The sequence below is a fragment of the Eucyclogobius newberryi genome, unplaced genomic scaffold, assembly GCF_026437365.1.
Source record: "Eucyclogobius newberryi isolate DKJ021-1_F unplaced genomic scaffold, fEucNew1.0.hap1 SCAF_11, whole genome shotgun sequence".
NCBI lineage: Eukaryota > Metazoa > Chordata > Actinopteri > Gobiiformes > Gobiidae > Eucyclogobius > Eucyclogobius newberryi.
The window spans coordinates 21,168,692-21,187,041 of NW_027315735.1; the positions used below are offsets into that span (position 1 = coordinate 21,168,692).

General features: G+C 40.5%; 2 protein-coding genes across 2 annotated transcripts; one reads left to right on the forward strand and one right to left on the reverse strand.

The window, feature by feature from the left end:
- Window positions 1-1,764: 1,764 nt before the first annotated feature.
- rmnd5b (required for meiotic nuclear division 5 homolog B) lies at window positions 1,765-5,244 on the reverse strand. The gene is made up of 9 exons (XM_072437798.1): window positions 5,083-5,244; window positions 4,823-4,965; window positions 4,612-4,749; window positions 4,435-4,535; window positions 4,193-4,359; window positions 3,927-4,092; window positions 3,743-3,845; window positions 3,519-3,673; window positions 1,765-3,452 (listed from the first exon to the last, which is right to left on the reverse strand). Exons 1-9 carry the CDS (start codon window positions 5,219-5,221, stop codon window positions 3,389-3,391), a joined length of 1,176 nt encoding a protein of 391 aa, XP_072293899.1. The 5' UTR covers window positions 5,222-5,244; the 3' UTR covers window positions 1,765-3,388.
- A 3,939-nt stretch (window positions 5,245-9,183) lies between these two features.
- On the forward strand, window positions 9,184-17,795 carry LOC140353131 (uncharacterized). The gene is made up of 2 exons (XM_072437799.1): window positions 9,184-9,507; window positions 9,799-17,795. The coding sequence occupies exon 2, from the start codon at window positions 9,874-9,876 to the stop codon at window positions 17,365-17,367; it is 7,494 nt and encodes a 2,497-aa protein (XP_072293900.1). The 5' UTR covers window positions 9,184-9,507; window positions 9,799-9,873; the 3' UTR covers window positions 17,368-17,795.
- Window positions 17,796-18,350: the final 555 nt, after the last annotated feature.

Here is an 18,350-nt window from a genome sequence, read left to right on the forward strand (position 1 = left end):
ATAAAGTCTAAAGGTACAGCGCCATAAACTAAAATGTGATTCAACCTACCGTTTTTTTTTTTTCACGGTGCAGTTCTGTATCAGTGCATATGACAGGTTACACTGCACATTTCACTAAAATGCAGTGAACATGATAATATTAACATTTTACCTCGTTGTCCCCAGTTTGACCATTTTTGTGAAGTTTATAATTGTACTTCCTGGTTGGACATGGTAATTCCACAACTGTAACCTAGCAACCATACCGATAACAGGAGTTAAAATCCATATAAATTGCACTACAGTTATGATTTGAATATACCATTTATTTTGTGGAATGATCGTGAACGGTCAGACAGAAAATTGTGTCATTTGCGTGTAAACTGTCTGTATTTTCAATGGCACGTCACACATTTATGACATAGATGGAGGGAATCCACTTAGAACTCGAAGCTACTTCCTGTCATATTAATGTTTTATGTTTAAAAATGTCTTTACAAACTGCAACTTGACAGAAGTGAAACTATTATACATTTTTACCACAGATGCTATCCTACCAAACTAAGTCATAAAACCCTAATGTTAACCCTAACAATAACCTGATTGTAAACAAATATATTAGCATTATATATTAGCTAGCAAAGCCCCCCGTGCAAAGTAGCATCTGTGTGGCAGAACCAGAACTGGGTTGTGAAAAAAAATGTAATCTACAGCTCAACACTAGATGTCGCTAAAGCAGACTTTTTCACTATTCAATCTTTCAGCAGTGCTTCAGGTTTATCCATTTTAATTTATTTTTATTTTTAAATTGCAAGCTTCACCACTGCAGAAAATAGCCCTCAAAATGTACTATAGTAGACTAAAATGCTCAAGCCAAAGGAGTCAAACACATTTTAGATACATACACATATTTAGACTGAAATTAATCCACTTTGGTTTTCAAGGGAAACTCCAATCTCAGGTTTATTTCGTGCCAATGTACTAATGCTACTCAATAATGACTACTGTTAACTGACTGAAATATTATATTGTAAATGGAAACCTTGTTGGTGATGACCCCTGCATATTTTGTAGGCACATGTAAATATAATGCATTTGTTTCCCCAAGCATACTGTTGAGCCAGTGCAGAATAACATGCTAAATATATGCCATGACAAGTCTCTTCCCGTCAATACAAATGTGTTGTGTTATTAAACCATGTACAGTACAAACATGTGTTTGTTTTTCATTTCTATAATAAATGTAACATTTATTATTTACATGCATGCAATACTAGTTCTTTTGCTGATCGATTGGTGGCTTTTAATCCTTGGCTCAACTTTACACAAAAAGGGCTTAAAATGTCCACTGAGCGTGTCAATGAAACAAATGACAGGAGCTTATACTATGATGGCACGAACAACTGACAGAGCTGTTGTGACTAATATGGCTTTTAAGGGGTTAAGCCTTGGGTTCAAAACATCACACCCCGGCTATATAAAAACACAGAGAAGCACATTTATCATGTATCCACTGAATGAACAAGCAAGAGACAGAAAATGGTTAACAGTACAAAGAACCAAGAGCGGTGAGTTTGAAGTGACTCACGAAACTCTGCTGTTGGCATTTAAAATATTATGTAAACGATCAGTTCAAAGACAGCGCTTTTGTAGGAGGATGACAGTAGTATGCTATTAGATTCTCTTCTTGTAAAAATGGCATGTAGAGAAAAAAAAAACTAAACATTTTGTTAGGTCAACTCTAGTGTGCCACCAACTGGTCTTACAACTAAGAGCCAGTACAAATTTGACATAGTATAAATTTATTTTATTTTCAGCTGCAAGTTTATGCAAACATGTTGGAGCATAGAGATTTACAGTAAAGGATTAATTACACACATTTAAGCAGAAACACTTAAGTCTATCACAGGGCATTAGCAGTCTAGATGAAGGACCCTCAGAGATCAGTGATTGTCAACCAGAGCAAGCCAGGAAACAAAGTCCAAACAAAACATGCTGTAACCCATTCAAAGGATGCTTATATTAAGTTTTTTATCATGACTGTGTTTATTTATCGTAGTTTTATTTCAAAAACTGCAATCTATGCTGGTGCAATAAGGGATGAATAAGCCTCAACCAATTGAGGTGACATCACAATATTTCAGAAACCAAAACGTGTAGTGTTTTGGTAATTTATGAGCATCCAGATGCCTTGTGTATTCTGTAAGATAACTATTAATACATTTACACATTTCCAACAGTCCTCAGTGGAAAATGTATTATAGATTCCAATATATGCTATATACCTAGATGTACCTCTTTAATACTAATGAAGAGTGGGATGAAGTGACATGACAATGAGCCCTGAGGATATGTATGGACTAAAATGTTCAGTGTTAAGCCAAACCTGTGCACCAGAGGCTGTATCAGAGGCCCTTACTGTAACCTAAACAACAGCAATGTGGACCAGACTACTTTCTCACCCACAAGGCAAGCAGAACCAGAAGCCTAAAGTTACTGTGAGTAAGAACTGACTGCTACCATCACACAACTTCACTTGTCCAATTCACACAGCAGACAGTTCAGGGATAAGAGGACAGAGGTGTTAGTTTTGAAACCCATGCGGTAGCAATATCAGTAAGGTAAGGTTGAGAAGAAAATAAAAACAAAGCACATTTCATTGTAGGTTTTTGTTTCCTTTTTGTTAAATACATACATCAAACCTGACAATGGTTTCTATAATGTGAACAATCTTGCTGTTGCCGACAGTAGCAGAGGCCATCTCCCGTTCATGAGCTAAATGTGGATACATGAGCCAACAGTGAGAAGAGAGGCAGGGGCTTTACCACATTATGGAGGAGTAAAGAGAGTGACAGGTTAGTTCAAGATAATCCTCCATGAATTCCCACAGCAGTAAATAACAGGGTTTGTCACAAACATTCTCAGAGGATTTATTTGCAATCATTAAAAAGACTGATCCCTCCCATCCCACTAAAGTCACCCTGCAGGAACTGTACATCTATCCATTTTCGTCAATCTGTCTCAGACAAAATAACTTTTTTTTTTAATTAAAGCGGTCCTTCGAAACATATTCAAAAACAGTAAAAAGCCCAGAAACATCTTTAAGTGTGATATACCTGAAAAACAAAAATTGTAGACATATCCAAATGAGTTTAATGTATGGTTCTTTCCAGAGAGGCAGACACGCTGCAGTACAAGCTGTAGTAAGGTATTCCCAGCTGGGCTTTGTAGATTAGTTGGAGATGGGCATTTCAAGATGGCCGCAGCCATCGAGGAGAGCAAGGGGACAAAAAAACCTTGCTCACAGTAAGGCCATAGACCAACTTTTGGAAGGGGCAAGACAAAAATGGTCCTGAAATGCCTCATACTCCAGGGAACTTCATCCGAAGCCATAAAGAGACTGACGATATCAAAAGTAGATCTGCTTGGCATGTGATGGGTTTTGCTCCATGGGGCAATATGGGCATTTCAACCTTAACAAAGAACAACAGTCATTACAATGTACAATATGATTAGAACAGAAAGAAACTGACACTCACTTTCCAGCATTGGTGAGTTTGTTAAGGGCATCTCTGGAGATGACATGCCCACAAATGAGCTTCATTGGAGGGTTGCTTTCTGAAGTTTGTTGACGAAGAATTGGGCAGGCAAACACCGAGTGATACCAGCACTTTTTTCCCAGATCAATTTCAATCTGGATAACCAGAAAAGTTAGTAATGCAAAGTGGGTACGGGATAACAAGGTATGTTGAATATTACTTACGGGCAACTCATCTTTGTGTGTCCAAACGCCACTGCATTGTCTTTGCTCTATGACCTGCTTGATGTTCATAAGCACAGGTAATGCCATACAGCCTGATGCAAAGCTAGACCACAAGAAAAACAAAGACTTAATTGTTGAAATATTAAACCTGTTTTTTTCTCACAAATTATTTTAAAAATCTAACCTGACACTTAAGGGAGACTCTACAGAAAGACCAAGTAAGGCACAAGCATCCCTGGTGAAAATGTTGCATATCTCAGCCCATTGGTTTGGCTCAAGCAAACTGCGATACGGAGAATTCTCGATGCCATGACGCAGGTACACCAGGCTCCCCATGAGGATCTGGATATCTGCAAGATTATCAAATAATATGATTAAATACAATGATTGTCCAAAACATGACAACACAGCTTCCACCTCTTCTTCCTTATTGAGATGATGTAGTGTTACCTCTCTGGTGCTGTGAAGCAAATGGTTGAAAATGTCTTGCATATTGCAAAGCGTCCACCTGATTGCCGATGCCTCCACTGAGCAAACTGATGAAGTATAATCGGTGCAACTTGAATTCTAGACTACTGTTCAGGTCAAGAAGCCGCTGACGATTTGTCACTGCCCATCTAAGAAACAAGTCAAGAAAAAAATAAACCCCACATCTAGTTGATTTAGTTATTAAGAAAAGTAGAAAAACACACTCTAGTGCTGGCCTGAGATCCTGCATTCGTAGAGCTTCAAGGATCCTGTTCAATTCAAGAAAAGGCTGTTTCATGCTCATGTCAATAACTACCCCAGACTCCTGGAAAATGCAAAACACAGAAATCAGTAGTATCAAATTTCAGGGCAATACATTTTTGACAGTTTTCATTATTTACCTGACACAAATCTTCTGCTACACCAAGCATGCCTTGTCTATACAGATGCTCCACTATTGTTTCACTAAGATATTTCTGCCTGTCAGGGGTATCCCATACCGTTTCTGCAACCACAGCACTTATCTCTGCATCAAAATTCTGGAGAGGAAGAGACTATTTCAGGAAGCTCATAGGAACAAATGGAAATATGGCTGTATATTTTTATACTTACCCTGTCAATGGCTTTGCCTACTTTCGACACACTTCCATGAATGTCTTTGTGTCGTGAAGCTAACATTTGCACAGTTTCTTTAATGTTCTTACAGCACTGTGTCATTGTCTGAGAAAGTACAGACAAATCTGCATCTTGTACACCTGTAAGGTAGCAAATAGTACAAAGATAAAATCAACTATAGAGAACCTTACCCAGTACAAATCATAGATGAGAACAAGACACACACTGAATCTAAACATTTCCATTGATCTTCTTACCAAATGCTACTAGTTGTGCTCGTATCTCACAGACACTGCGCAGGAGCTCGTCTAGTCTCTCTTCAGACTGGTGGCCGTACATAACAAAGCGATGGAGAACTTTCTCCAACTCTCGCTCCACACATGCACACTGCTCCATGTTTTCTGCCGACACACTTAAACACAACAACTGACAAAGCAAAGACACGGGTTAAATAAACGATTAGGAATTACATATTATTTAAATTTTGTTCATTTAGATTTCCATGCAATAGATTGAATCAACACAAGATGACTTATTAAAAAAATAATTTATAAACCTGACATGGAATGGTGGACAATATCGAGTACATTTAGATAAGATCATGAATTCCGCTTTAAAGACATACAAAATTTAAATTTAGACCATTACATTTATAAGAATATACACTACAGATAAAAAATAAAGTGAAAACGGTATATTGTAAACTTTCAAAAAAAGGGTACAATATGATATTTCTGCACATTGGAGATTTGTTTTACAGAATTGATAGTTAAACCTCAACTAACAAGTTTATAGACATGTTTTTAACACATTTCTGTTGGATTGACATATCATCTGAATACCAAATATGGATACACTCATTTTTGTCTATATTGCCCACCCTCACTGACTCGAGACCATAGACTGTAAAATGTTCTAGTCTGAAGAAAAAAATTGTTTAAGAAACGTAATGGTCTAGTGCTAAACAGGTGCCTTTCCAAAAGAGGACAGACGACAGTTCAAATAGACAAGCACAGTGAATGTGAGTACTTAAGATCCAGGGTCAGATTTAAAATGAGATGGTACTACATAACTACTTTCAAAATTATATTTAGATAAGAATAACATTCTCAGAATGAAATTATGATCCATTCTAAAGCTTTCTGTTGTTAATGTCGAGATTAGCCAGCTGACACAATGCATTAGTAGATGAAAGTTAGCGTCACGTAACGTACATATTGTTCTTGGTGACTTGTTACTAGTCACAATACAGTGTGAGGAAGAGTGGACAAAAATAAATGTTAATATGTGTGTGCTCTCCTCAAACTGATCAATTCCTCTTTCGGGTGACTTTTCCAAAAGGCTATTTGACTTATGCTGCATAGAAAATGTCTACCAAAACACAACTACTGAACTAGCGTAAATAGTAATAGACACTGTAGACTTCTCTTCTTTATAACACAGTAACATAGAAATTGTACTTTGCACATTATTATGATGATGAACGTAATCGGATAATAAACTGCGGATTAACTAAAGCAGAGAAGAGTCATCAGACGGCTAACATAAACAAACGGCCTGTTTCTGGTTTTAGCCGTAAAAGCTAACCACTGCTAAGAGCTAACAACGCAGGCTTCTAGCTGAATATTTGTATTTACAGACAGACAATGTCCGTGTCTTGGAAGTACTAAAGTTAGACTTTGATATAATACATTGATTTACAAAAGAAAATTACAGTTCCGTCTTACCCACCTTGATAATTAACCCTAGGTGGCTAGTTAGCAGACATTAGTGTTAGCAATTTGTTTTGACAACACTTCACAAGCTAGCAGACTGCGGATCTTCCTGTGTCGCACTCTGTGATCGGGCAACATTTCAAAGTAAGACACGCACGCACACACACGTTGTAGTTTGGTTAGTTTTTTTATATAGTTGACATACAATAAAAATAATTTATCAAAACGAAATATTATTTATGGACATTTTTATGGGCGAAATTTATAGTTATCAGTGTTTCCCCATTAATATCCGAATCAGAAAGGTTCAACTTCACAAGCTAGGAACTTGCTTTGGTGATTTGGTGCAACATACAACGATGAACAATAATTAAAATAAAATATATCAAATCAAATTATATCCAAAGACATACATTTGTTAGGCAAAATTGGTGACTCTAAATTGGCCCAATGGACAGGTGTTGAAAATTAGCATATTCTGCTACATACACTTAAAACATTGCATCTGGTTCCTCCAATGTAAATGCTATGTCATTAAATGTAATAAATAAAAATAAAAATAAGGCATGCATTAAAGAAAAAATATTTGAAGGTACTATAAGGAGACTATGGTGGCCCCTCATTGTCTATCCATGGGTTTCAGTCACTTGACCTTGACTTATTTGTTGTCACCGCCATCACTGCATGCTATGCAGGAAAGGAGAGGTTTCGTAGGTCTTTCCTTCCTGCTGCTGTCAGACTTTATAACAAACACTGTTAGTCCTGAACACTCGCAATACTGACCTAACCTAATACTGATGTGCAATTCCGTCATATGTGCAATTACTGTTGTGATTCATGTGCAATTACTGTGAAATTCATGTACAATCTATGTGCCGTCGTGACACATCTTCATGTGCAATTACTGTCGCAATGGTATTTATGTATTTATTTATTTGTCTATGGGAGTTTTTGTTTATAGGAGATCTTCTACTGAAAGTGTTTTTCAGACTTCCTATAAGTGATCTGTTAAAATACCCATGAATACACTTACCTCTGAAATACACCCAGGTCACTTTTCCATCTAATTATATTCACTCCTAAATTTTGACATTTTGAAATCTGTAAATAGAAGAAAAGGGGATTAACAGTGAAGAACAGATTGGTCAAAGGGTCTCTGAGGTCTTTGTATGAACTGGACTTTATGACTAATCTATTTGTTATGCAGTCATGCAGACCTAAGCTAGCCATAAGGGCTGATCATTCTTTCCATTTGAGTGCATTAAACACAAGAGCTCAGTTTTATCTGTTGCATACACACATGTACAACAGTTGAGAGTCTGAGCATGATAAACTGCACAAAAGTGCTCAGATTTTAGTACTATCAACAAATTCTAAAGAAAAGGAAAAAAAAAACACAAGACAAACCAAAACAAACAAGAAATCTGCGACATTTCTTAATCCCCCAAGTTATTTCCCCCTGCTTTTTTACTAATAAACCACCATGTTTGTTTAGCCACAAATGGCCCGTGTGTTTCTCTATTGGTTAATCTGCCTTTCAATCAAGCCCTTTTCGTTAAAGCGAATACAGTATTTTTGCCATGCCATATAAGTCAAGAGATTTATTCATTTCACTCATCAAAACGCCAGTTGGGGAAACTGGCAGAGTCAGGAAAATTGATTTAGAGATATCTGTGTAAAACACTACTTTTAATAGTTTCAATCCTTTGGCTTGGATTGAAATATGGAATAAAGTTAATTTTTTCAAGGTCTTTCTTTACAAAGGAAAATGGGGCATATCGTTAGAAAACCACGGCTAAATATTTGAGGGATTCTGTTTGCCATTTAAGTGGGTAGATCATTCCAAAAGTCAAAGGGGGTCGCCAGTAGGATAGAATTTCAGCTTTGTGTATGTTTAGTTTGTATCCACACACACACAGGCCTCTCTCAAAGATACATTCAAAGCTACATGATTCCTGCTTGTCATGTTATGGGAACTGTTATGGATGTGTTCAACTATACCCAGTTTTTCTGGGTACCAATGGAATTATCATTAGGCCTTCTTCTTTTATATAATCTGTTTTTGTTTGTATTGCTAATTTAAGCCTATGCACTTTGCAGCAGTAACATGTCATCTACAGAATAAATTAAAGTAGTTATCAGTTAATCAGTCATTATGTGAACATACATGATTTAATTGGCCAAGAAAATTGTTGCCAGTTTTCAACATGTGATTTCACTTCCACATTTGTCCTGACTGCAAGTCCTGTTTTCAAACTTATTTTAGATGCTTAAACGTAAGCTCGCTTTATCATTAGTCACAGTCTGTATTAACCTTTGGTCCATTGCCCTGCACCCAAATAGAGACCAAGAATAACCTAAAACTCAGAAAATACTTGTTTTATTGGTCACTGAAGTTGCAGAACCATGACAATGCACTTTTTCCTTTTGTCTAAAAAATGTCTGAACTGAAAATGTGGCTATCTATCCTGATAGTGTGGATCTATATTTAGAAGAACCCTGTGACTGAGCTGGCGCTAAGTGTCAGATTCTAGGCGCTCTCATTTGTCCTGGCAGAATCAGCACCTGCTGCTAACTATAAACCCGCCCCACCAGCCCCACTGTACCCCAGCCCTGCACTCACAGGAAAGCCCAACCAGAACTCAAGCTGGAGGAAGAAAGATCTAGGTTAAACGGCTACTTTTCCTGTGGTTGGGTGGGAGGGGCAAAGGGATCATGGGAAGTCAGAGGAGAGGTGTCAGAAGAAGATGAACTCTGTAATATGGCAGTGCCTTTTCCATACTGACACAGTCTAGTCAGGCTGGCACCTCTGCGAGCTGTGGGCAGCTAAGTGGATCCTGCATTGCTTCAGAGTTTCTGTATTGGATCTTGCTGTGGATTAAGACAATCTTCTGGATGTGGAGCACAAATTGTAGAGGAGAGGAAGTAAATTCCTTATGGATAGCAGATAGCCATCCTTGGCCAAAGGTATAGCAAATCACTTTTGTTCTTTCTAAAATATTAAGGCATATGCACTTATAATCATGGATAGAATATAAATGCATGGACAAGTCTTAAAAATGTATGCATGTATGCTGCTAGTTCTACACTTATGGATGTAACCATTATTAGACAATTGGGAAAGAATTGTAATGTTATAATGTAATGATATAATCCCTTTATTTTAGACAAATGTCTAAGCTGCATTATTTCACTTACATTAAAATTTAAAACCACATGTTGATATACATCCTCCAGGTAACTTTATCTCTTTTGCAGCTCAGGACCTGAGCCCAGAGCAGCCCAGAAGAGCAAACTGCACTGGCCACAGAAATTGGAGATTGTGGTTTAGAGATGGACAGCTGGACTCTTCAGGGGGACAGTTACTCTTTTCTGCGCAGTGCACCGCGTAACTTTTCTCTCTGTCACCGGGACGGTACACCTAATCACGTAGAGATATTTGACATTATAAGCACGCCCAGCCAGCGTAGTGTCATTTCTGAAACCACTTGCCTGTGTGACATTTTTGGAGACGACTGTGAAGCAGCTTCTCTGTCGAGCAGTCCCACTTCAGCTGCTTTTAGCCCACAGCTGACAGAGGTGGAAGGACGTGCAGTGGCCTCACCCACAGTGGATGACAATAACGACTCCTCTGGTTCTTATCATACCGCTCATAGCTCCAGTGAAGAAGAGGAGTTGCTTGAGGACCCTAATCAGAAGCAGAACTGTGCTGAATTACAAAGTGTAACGGAAGATCAGACACCTTCAAAACCTCCTGGAAAAACTAACACAGCACATTGCACAATTTCTCCAGCACCTCAGGAACGGGCAGAAAGTCCAGATCTCAAAATACTGCCTTCTCCTGAGAACAATACAACTCACACTCATAGTCCAGAGGGAAGTTGTCGCTCTTTATCTTCCTCCTTAGCTGATGTTACATACTCACCTTCACCTTCAAGCTCAAGAAAGGATTTCTCTGAAACAGAAAGCAGGAGCACTACTCCTGCCTCTAAGGACAGACACAGCGGTTTGTCACATCAAACTCCCACCCCTGAGTCAAGAAACTGTGTCAGCTCCTCTCCATCAGTTACCACACAACCTGATTTCTGGGAACTTTCTTCAGAACCAGGGAATATCTGTAAGACTACAAGCCCCTCATCTGAGCTGCAATCAAACAATCTCATAACACAGTTAAACTTTCAACCTAAAGTTATTGTATCGTCAACTGATATTCTGTCATCTCCGCAACCCGAGCTCACAGGTAGAATCTCAGTGCATGATCTATTCAGCAGAGTGTCCACACCAGATTTAGAGGACCATCCTCAGACTCCTGAGCCTGATCCAAGTCCTATAAATGCCGAAGAAGACATAACTGTCTTTGCTGAGACAGACATATTTTCACTGAAAACAAAATATACAGTGTCCACTCCTGACCTACAATATACATCTTCCTCACCTGTAAACTCATCCACTTCATCACCTGAGCCTTGGAACATTTCATCTGAAATAATTAGACTGAACAGTCCTTCCCCAAGCCGCCTCAGCTCCACCTCACCCCACAGTATTACAACCAGATCTCCCACTACTCCTCTCTCCCCTCAAGAAAATTATATTTCCAGCCGACCGGCAAGTGGAACCTCACTATATTCACCTGTAGTGACTAGTTTGTCCCCATCTCCTGGGTGCTCACCTATAGTATGTGTAGATAAGGCTGCATCTCCTGAAATCAGGATAACAGCTTCTTCTCCTGAAGTAGAAGATAAACCTAAGAGACCTGTTTCTGAGCCTCACTCGTCTCATCTGAGCTCAAGCTCATCTGTAGTTGAGCTTGAGCCTCACTCAAACTCATCTGTAGTTGAGTTTCCGGCAGCCCCTCACATCACAAATATATCTTACTCTGTTGTTCAACCTGAAGGCCAGCCCTCTCCTGCTATTTCACCTTGTCTTTCTGAATCACCTATACCAGGAGATTGTAGTCCAAGCAGATATTCTTCTCACAGTTCACGTCTGTTGGAACTGCAGTCAGAGCAGCAGTCTGAAGGCAGATATAAAACACCATCCCCGGAAACAGGAAATCAAAGCATATTGTCTCTACATTGTCAAAGTCTCTCACCTCACTTCAACTGTAATTTATCACCTGCTTCTCAAGTTCTTGAGCCGATCTTATCTGAAACACTATCTACAGATAATATTTTTGATTGTTGTACTTTCATAGACACATCTGAGGAACAAAAAAATCTTCAATCTTCAATTGATGTTGTAGGAACTGAAAACTCTACACAGCCAGCATCCCCATGTATATTGCACAGTGAAGACGCTGATGCAGTTGTAACTAAAATCAGAAGTGTTTCGCCTATGTCTGAAAGTTATTCCCCTCCATCTGTGTCTTTTTTGGAAGAAGAGTCCACGGACACAAAGAGACACGTGCAGTCAGCAGTCGAATTAGGTTTAGATTTATACCCAGAAAATCAAGACACAAATCATTGTTATAGTGAAGGGGAAACTTATTTTAAAAAATCTCCCACTTTGGCGAAATATCCTATAACTGATCCTGTCAACAAAAATATTTTACCTATATTGAAGGAAAGTACAGCTGTGCCAGTTAAGAAATTAGAAAAGCCACAGCCTCAATGTATTAATTACGCTCAATCATCTAAAAGCAACTGCACATTCAATACAAATCTGACCCCAAAGCCTTTCAGAAGACAACTGTCAGGAAAAGTTGGAGAAGAAAACAAAAGTGATTTAAGAGAGAACATGGCCAGCTATGTAAAGAAGAGGAGGACACCTTCTCCACCACTCACTAGATTTACACCTGTCCACATCATTGCCCCTGAAAAGCCCTACAGACAGTGGCAAGCAAGACACCGCAGCCCCCCTCAAGTTAAAACATCATTACCCAGTGCTAATTTAAAGAAAGCAGTGACAAACACGGAAATCCCCCATCATGACCCTGTTAATAATAGCCAAGAAGACTGGTGTAGGGAGAGGAAGCCACAGGAGATTGAAAGGGGACTGTCGCTACAGGAGAGTGCAATAGATCAGGAGCAGCAGGATTGTGGGATGTACAAAGAGAGAAAGAGGGAGGAGCATATCCCAGAAAAGGAGGAGGGGCGACATGGGGATGCCAGTTTCAGAGAGGAACAGGTTGAGCTGTCATTCAATGCCAAGAATAGAAAAGGCCCCACGGGTTGCAGCACAGCTCCCACAGGCAGAGATACTCGTCCTGGTCTACCAACAGTGCATTCCTACTCAGAGAGCCAGCTTACCAGACAGCCAAAACAACAACCGATTGTCCACAGGCTTTCTTCTCAACCTGACACTAAGAGTGGAAGACTTGGAAGGCGACTTCAGTCTCACATAACTCAGCACAAGAGCACTACTTCTGGACGCGTTCCCACAAATAAGCCTGGGAGGAGTTCGAGCTCCAGCATGGGAAGTGAGCTTGATGAGGCAGACCATGAAGTTAAGTGGTTTACGGATGTGGCATTCAGCAGCCTCTCGAGCCCTGAGATAGACTACCTGGACATGTACAACTCAAGCCATCGCTCCTCTACCAATGTTTCTCAACCATCTACCCAAGACAGTCCAGCTGGTGTCAATACACCATGGCTTTCTTATGCTGACTTTAGGGGCTCAGCCCAAATGTTGGACAGTGATGAACTTGCCCTCCAACAATCATCTGCCTACTACTCAGATGGACTGGATCCCTCCAGGTGCTATGAGTTGGGAAGTTTTGAGTGTGTGGATGTGGCTGTGGAAAAAGAGGACTCTAGGAGAGTCAGAAGAGGAGTACCTAAAAGACAGATTCAGCTCAAGAGGAGGGACACCACTGAATCAAAACAAGATGAAAGCAGCGAGAACAGCAGTCCTGGCACCCCACTGCTCGATAACTTTTCTCAAGACACTCATCCGAGAGAGGCTTTATTAAGACAACACTCTACCCCAGGATCCTCACAGGATCCAGAGCCTTATGAAGAGAGCTCCTCTATTGACAAACACCTAACTCTAACTAAATCTAAACTTCAAAAATCTTCTTCATTTGATGAATCGTGTTCCAAGACTAAAATTGCCACTTGTCTCATTAAGAGCATCTTGACCAAAAAGATGCAGAGCGATGAATTGCCTGGAGAAGAAGAACCTTGTGATTTGGTTGAAAACATCCCAACCACAAAAGCAAAGTCTTCAAAGTCTCCAAAACCTGACCTGTTGAGCTCCAGTCTCCAGTCAGACTGTAGCCTCTCATCTGATACCTTTGGGGGGAGAAATGATAAAAATATAAAAGATGAAGTTGGGAAACAGAAAAGCCTCAGAGGAAAATTAGGTCATAGACCAAGTTCAACCAATAGTAACAGAAGTGTGACATTTTCAATAGCAGACAGTGAGGAGACGGAAGCTGAGACCAGATCAGTGGCATTACAATCAGAACTCAAAGAAACATCTTGTGAAGAACTTTCTGATAGCAAACAAATGTGGAAGGAAACAAAGCATGATGACTCAACAAATAGCTCTGCTGGAAACTCAGGCCCCACCCCTGAAGCTGGAGCCTCATGTACTGGACATGCCACGATGGCAAATAGAGAACAGGAATGTGAAAAGACACAGTGCCAGAAACAAGCGCAGCAGGGTGTCCTGTCCTCACACACGTCAAAAAGCCCAAATAGCCTTTCCATATCATCAACGGAAAAGAAAAAGGCCTCCCTCAATGTCTGTCTTACACCTGAAGCTGAAAACAAACCTTTTACGTCAGATGAAAAAGTTGAACCCTGTGTTAATGATAAAATGCAGGAGCAAATGGTTGACAAATTGAAAGGGCCTTTACACAAAGTTCGAGATGTGAGGCGACTTGTAAAAAACACATACAATCTCTCTTTCAAAGCGACCGGTGCCTTTCCGTCAGATGAGGCAGATAACATTTTCAGCAAGGAACAAACTGCAAAGGAAAACAGTGGGGACGTCAATCAAGAGAACAATAAGAGGTGGCAAGAGGTGAGTCACAAAGAAACAATAGAATTAAATGAGCAAACTAAAGACTATAGTAGCATTAAACCCAAAGAAGAAAAACATCTTCTGCAAAAAGAACAGACACCTTTTTCACATCCAATGCAAATAGAATACAAGGCTGTTTGCTGGAAAGAAGATAAAAATAAAACTGCAACAGATGAACAGAAGAAAGTTGTAGATACAAAACCTATAAGTGACACACCATTGTACAGTGTAAATGAAACAACAATTGAAGATTGTACAAGTGTTGATTGTCAGAGTAAAGGTAAAGTAAGTGCGATTGCTGAAAAACAACACACAGTGACACTTCAGCCTGCAGATAAACCAATGCTCGGTTGTCTCCCCAAAATTCCAAGTAAAGAAAGAGAAGTGTCTACTGCTATTGTGTTAATACGTGACAACAGCAAGACTAAGAGGTCTGCGTCTCCATCTCATGAGGAGTTTCCAAGTACTGTCCCAGCCTCATCCCCAGGACTTTCTAGTACTCCTGGAAGTAGTGGACACTCAGTTTCAATGTTACTGAAAGAAAAAGGCTACCAAGCTGATATTGGAGCAGTTGTGGGTGAGGGTCAAACTGCAGGTGGCAGCAAAAGTGCTCCATCTAAACATGTGAACTGCTTGGAGATTCCTCTTCAGACTTCAACAGAGTCCCACAGAGAAAGAACATTTTCCTCTTCATCTTCTGCATCTGGATCAACAGCAAGGCCAGGCAACACTGAAACCAAAACTGTTGAAGTAGAGAGTACTGCAGGGAAACTGGATTCAACAAACAAAGTACACCATTTGCCACCAAAATCTGCTGCAGAGTCAACTCCTTCTAACAAACAGGGAACACAAGGGGACTTTGAGGCTCTAAAAAGAATAGATCCAACATTTCCGCCAAGATCTCCTGCAGTACGGCGATTCAAACATCAATCGATAGAAGTTAAGTCAACATCCAAGGAAGCAAACAAACAAGATTCAACCACAAATATTTTAGGAAGCAGTAGACCTCAAGCAATTGAAGTTAAATCAGTTGCTAAAAATGCTCAAAAACCTATTGTTCCGCCAAAACCAAACTGCAAGTTTAAACCTTTAGATTCAGGAGCAATGCCAAGTGAAACACAGAGACTTCCCCCTACATCTTCAAAATCACACACAGAAGACAGATCACAAACAATTGTGGTGTCTTCACCAACAATTTATAGAAAGATTCCCAATGACTCCACTTCAAATTATACAAGAAAGGTGGCTGTGTCTTCAGTTTCTAGCCTTAAACCTCCACCAAGTAAACCAATAGCTCCCTCTAATGTCTCAGTACAGCCCCCACCATCAGAGACCGACATAAAGGCAGAGAGACAGCAACGGCCAGGGCCTCCTTCACAGAACTCCAGACACACACAAAGGCATCCCACTTTACCTCCAGCTCCTGCAGCTCCTCCTAGTGGTCCTACCATTTCTTCATCTGCTCTTTTTGATGCAACAGAACACCAACACCAAGCACCCGCCCAGACAGGAGTTACCCAGAGCAGCCAAACAGCTGTTATGGATTCAAACAACCAACAGCCACATCTTTGGATGCCATATCCTCATGAACCATTGGACACTTCAGATAATGCACAACCTGCTCCTGTTTCCATAACACAAGGCCCTGGATATATCCGCCAGACTTATCGAAGATCACTTTCAAATGAATGCTCCCAGAAAAGGACTGACATGCACTTTTATGCATCTGATGATCCACCAAGTTATGATGAGCGAGAGAGCTTCAGTCCTCTCAGGTTGCCAGATTTACCTCCGAGATCAAACCGCTATCAGTCCTCATCCCGTCCTGCATGCTCCTGCACTGCTAGCTGCCCGTCACACCCAGGTCTGCCTCACCCACGTAACAGCCCGCACAATCTTACCCCACCTGCCCCAACACACTCTCCAGGGCATTACGTACCCCAGCCTGCCATTCGGCCTCACCACTGTAGATCTGACCCTCAACCAGTGACATACCAGCCCAGCTCTCCCAAGGCTAGCCCCCTTGGCCCTGGTCCTCCACAAGGACTATACCAGCCTCTGCACCAGCCTCCTCCATGTCCTCCTCACCCATCACTTATGCATGTTTACTCCGCTGAGCGGCCCCTACCAGCCCAACATATGGACCCCCGTCGGCCCCCAGTGCACCGCTCCCCTCAGCAACCCCCAGCGGTGATGGTTGGGGCTCAGTACCCAGACCAGGGCCACAACCACTCTCCGGTTCTTCCTCACATGGACTCACACTATTTGTGTGGTCCTCAGAGTCTGGGGCCTTCTTATGGTTCAGACTATGGAGGTGACAGCTCTAGCTTATACTCAGAGAGCAACTATGGACAAACGCCCCGACGTGTGCTAATGGATCCAGAAACGGGGAAGTATTTTTACATCGAGGTCCCTGTTCAACCCCTGAGGAAGATGCTGTTTGACCCCGAGACGGGTCAGTATGTTGAAGTACTCATACCTCAGCAGGCCATGTCCCACTCAAGCTTATATCCCCCCTCAGCACCTAATTACCCCCCTCTCCACAACACCAACATGTACTCTCCAGCTGCTCAGTACATGCCCTACGCAGCCCCTCCTGCTCAGCCTCTACCGCCCCGTTACCCAGAGTCTTCTGCCGCAGCACCCATGCACCCACATGGGCCTGGGGTGGGCTATAGAAATCCCTCTGGTCAGGGATCTAAACCAGAAACCCAGGGCCACCCACCAGTGGACCCCAACTACCTGGAGAGCATGTACTACGTGCCCACGGGAATGAATGCAAGCCCCAATACCACCCCTCCCGACTATTACCACAAACACCCCTCTATCCACCCCCCTAGTGGGGGCAAACGCTCCTGAAATAGAAGCCGCCCTCCTGGAGCCACCAGAGTTTTAAATACACAGGGTTCGGAGGGGATTGTCTGACGTTATCTTGCTGTTATTTGGGTTTTCTTATTGCTAACAAAGAAACCAATCTTTGGCTTTTTATTTGGTGCTGCTTTTTTGATATGCTGCTTGGAGATATCCTATTTTTGAGTTGAAGGTTAAACAATGTAACATGATTTTGATCCAAATTCTTTTTCTATGAAACATACTTAAATAATATAAGACTTTTTCCACAATGATTACATTTCTCGTACTGCACAGGCACTGTTAATATTTCTTCATCAGATATATCTCCAAAAACTTGAAAACACTATTGATTATCATTTTATTATTTGTCAGATGAGTAACAACCTGATGTTTGCAACAAAATCATAATAAATGGAACATGATTATTTACAAAATGTCTGAACTTCATTATGACAATAATAATAATAAATAAATAATAATAATGTATTGAATTATTGAAAAATGTATTGCCTAAATACAAAAATATGCATCTTCAATAGGTTTATTTATAAAGTTATTAAAATGTCCTTATGGAGGATGCGCCTACGAATCACAAAAGTGATGATTCAGTGTAAAATTGAAAAACAAAGCAGTGTACAACAGTGTTTCCCAACCAGGGGTACACAAGCAAAGACCAGAGGGTATTTGGAATGATTTCAGATATAAAAGAAAGGTGGAATTGAACAGTACTTGAATCTAAAACGTTTTAGTAGTAGGCCACGTCTTACATCCTCACTAATGTTTCTAATATAATTTGATTATATAATATTATAATTTGGCATGAACATAATTAAAACAAGAACATATAATTAGTATAATTGGCAATGTACTAGTTATCAGGCTTATAATCACAATGGAAACACCGGTGCACAATATAGGGGGTACTTGTACTCTGAGTACTCGAGTGCATTAACAGAGTGCATGTCAAAAACACTTCTGTGTTCAGAAGT

Bases quoted from the DNA above. Each gene is read 5' to 3' on its own strand.
- rmnd5b (XM_072437798.1), bottom strand. From the start codon at position 5,221: ATGGAGCAGTGTGCATGTGTGGAGCGAGAGTTGGAGAAAGTTCTCCAT. The intron at 4,536-4,611 runs GTAAATAATGAA...TGCATTTTCCAG, and splicing joins TAGCAGAAGATTTGTGTCAG to GAGTCTGGGGTAGTTATTGA. The intron at 3,674-3,742 runs GTAAGTAATATT...CTGGTTATCCAG, and splicing joins CACACAAAGATGAGTTGCCC to ATTGAAATTGATCTGGGAAA.
- LOC140353131 (XM_072437799.1), top strand. From the start codon at position 9,874: ATGGACAGCTGGACTCTTCAGGGGGACAGTTACTCTTTTCTGCGCAGT.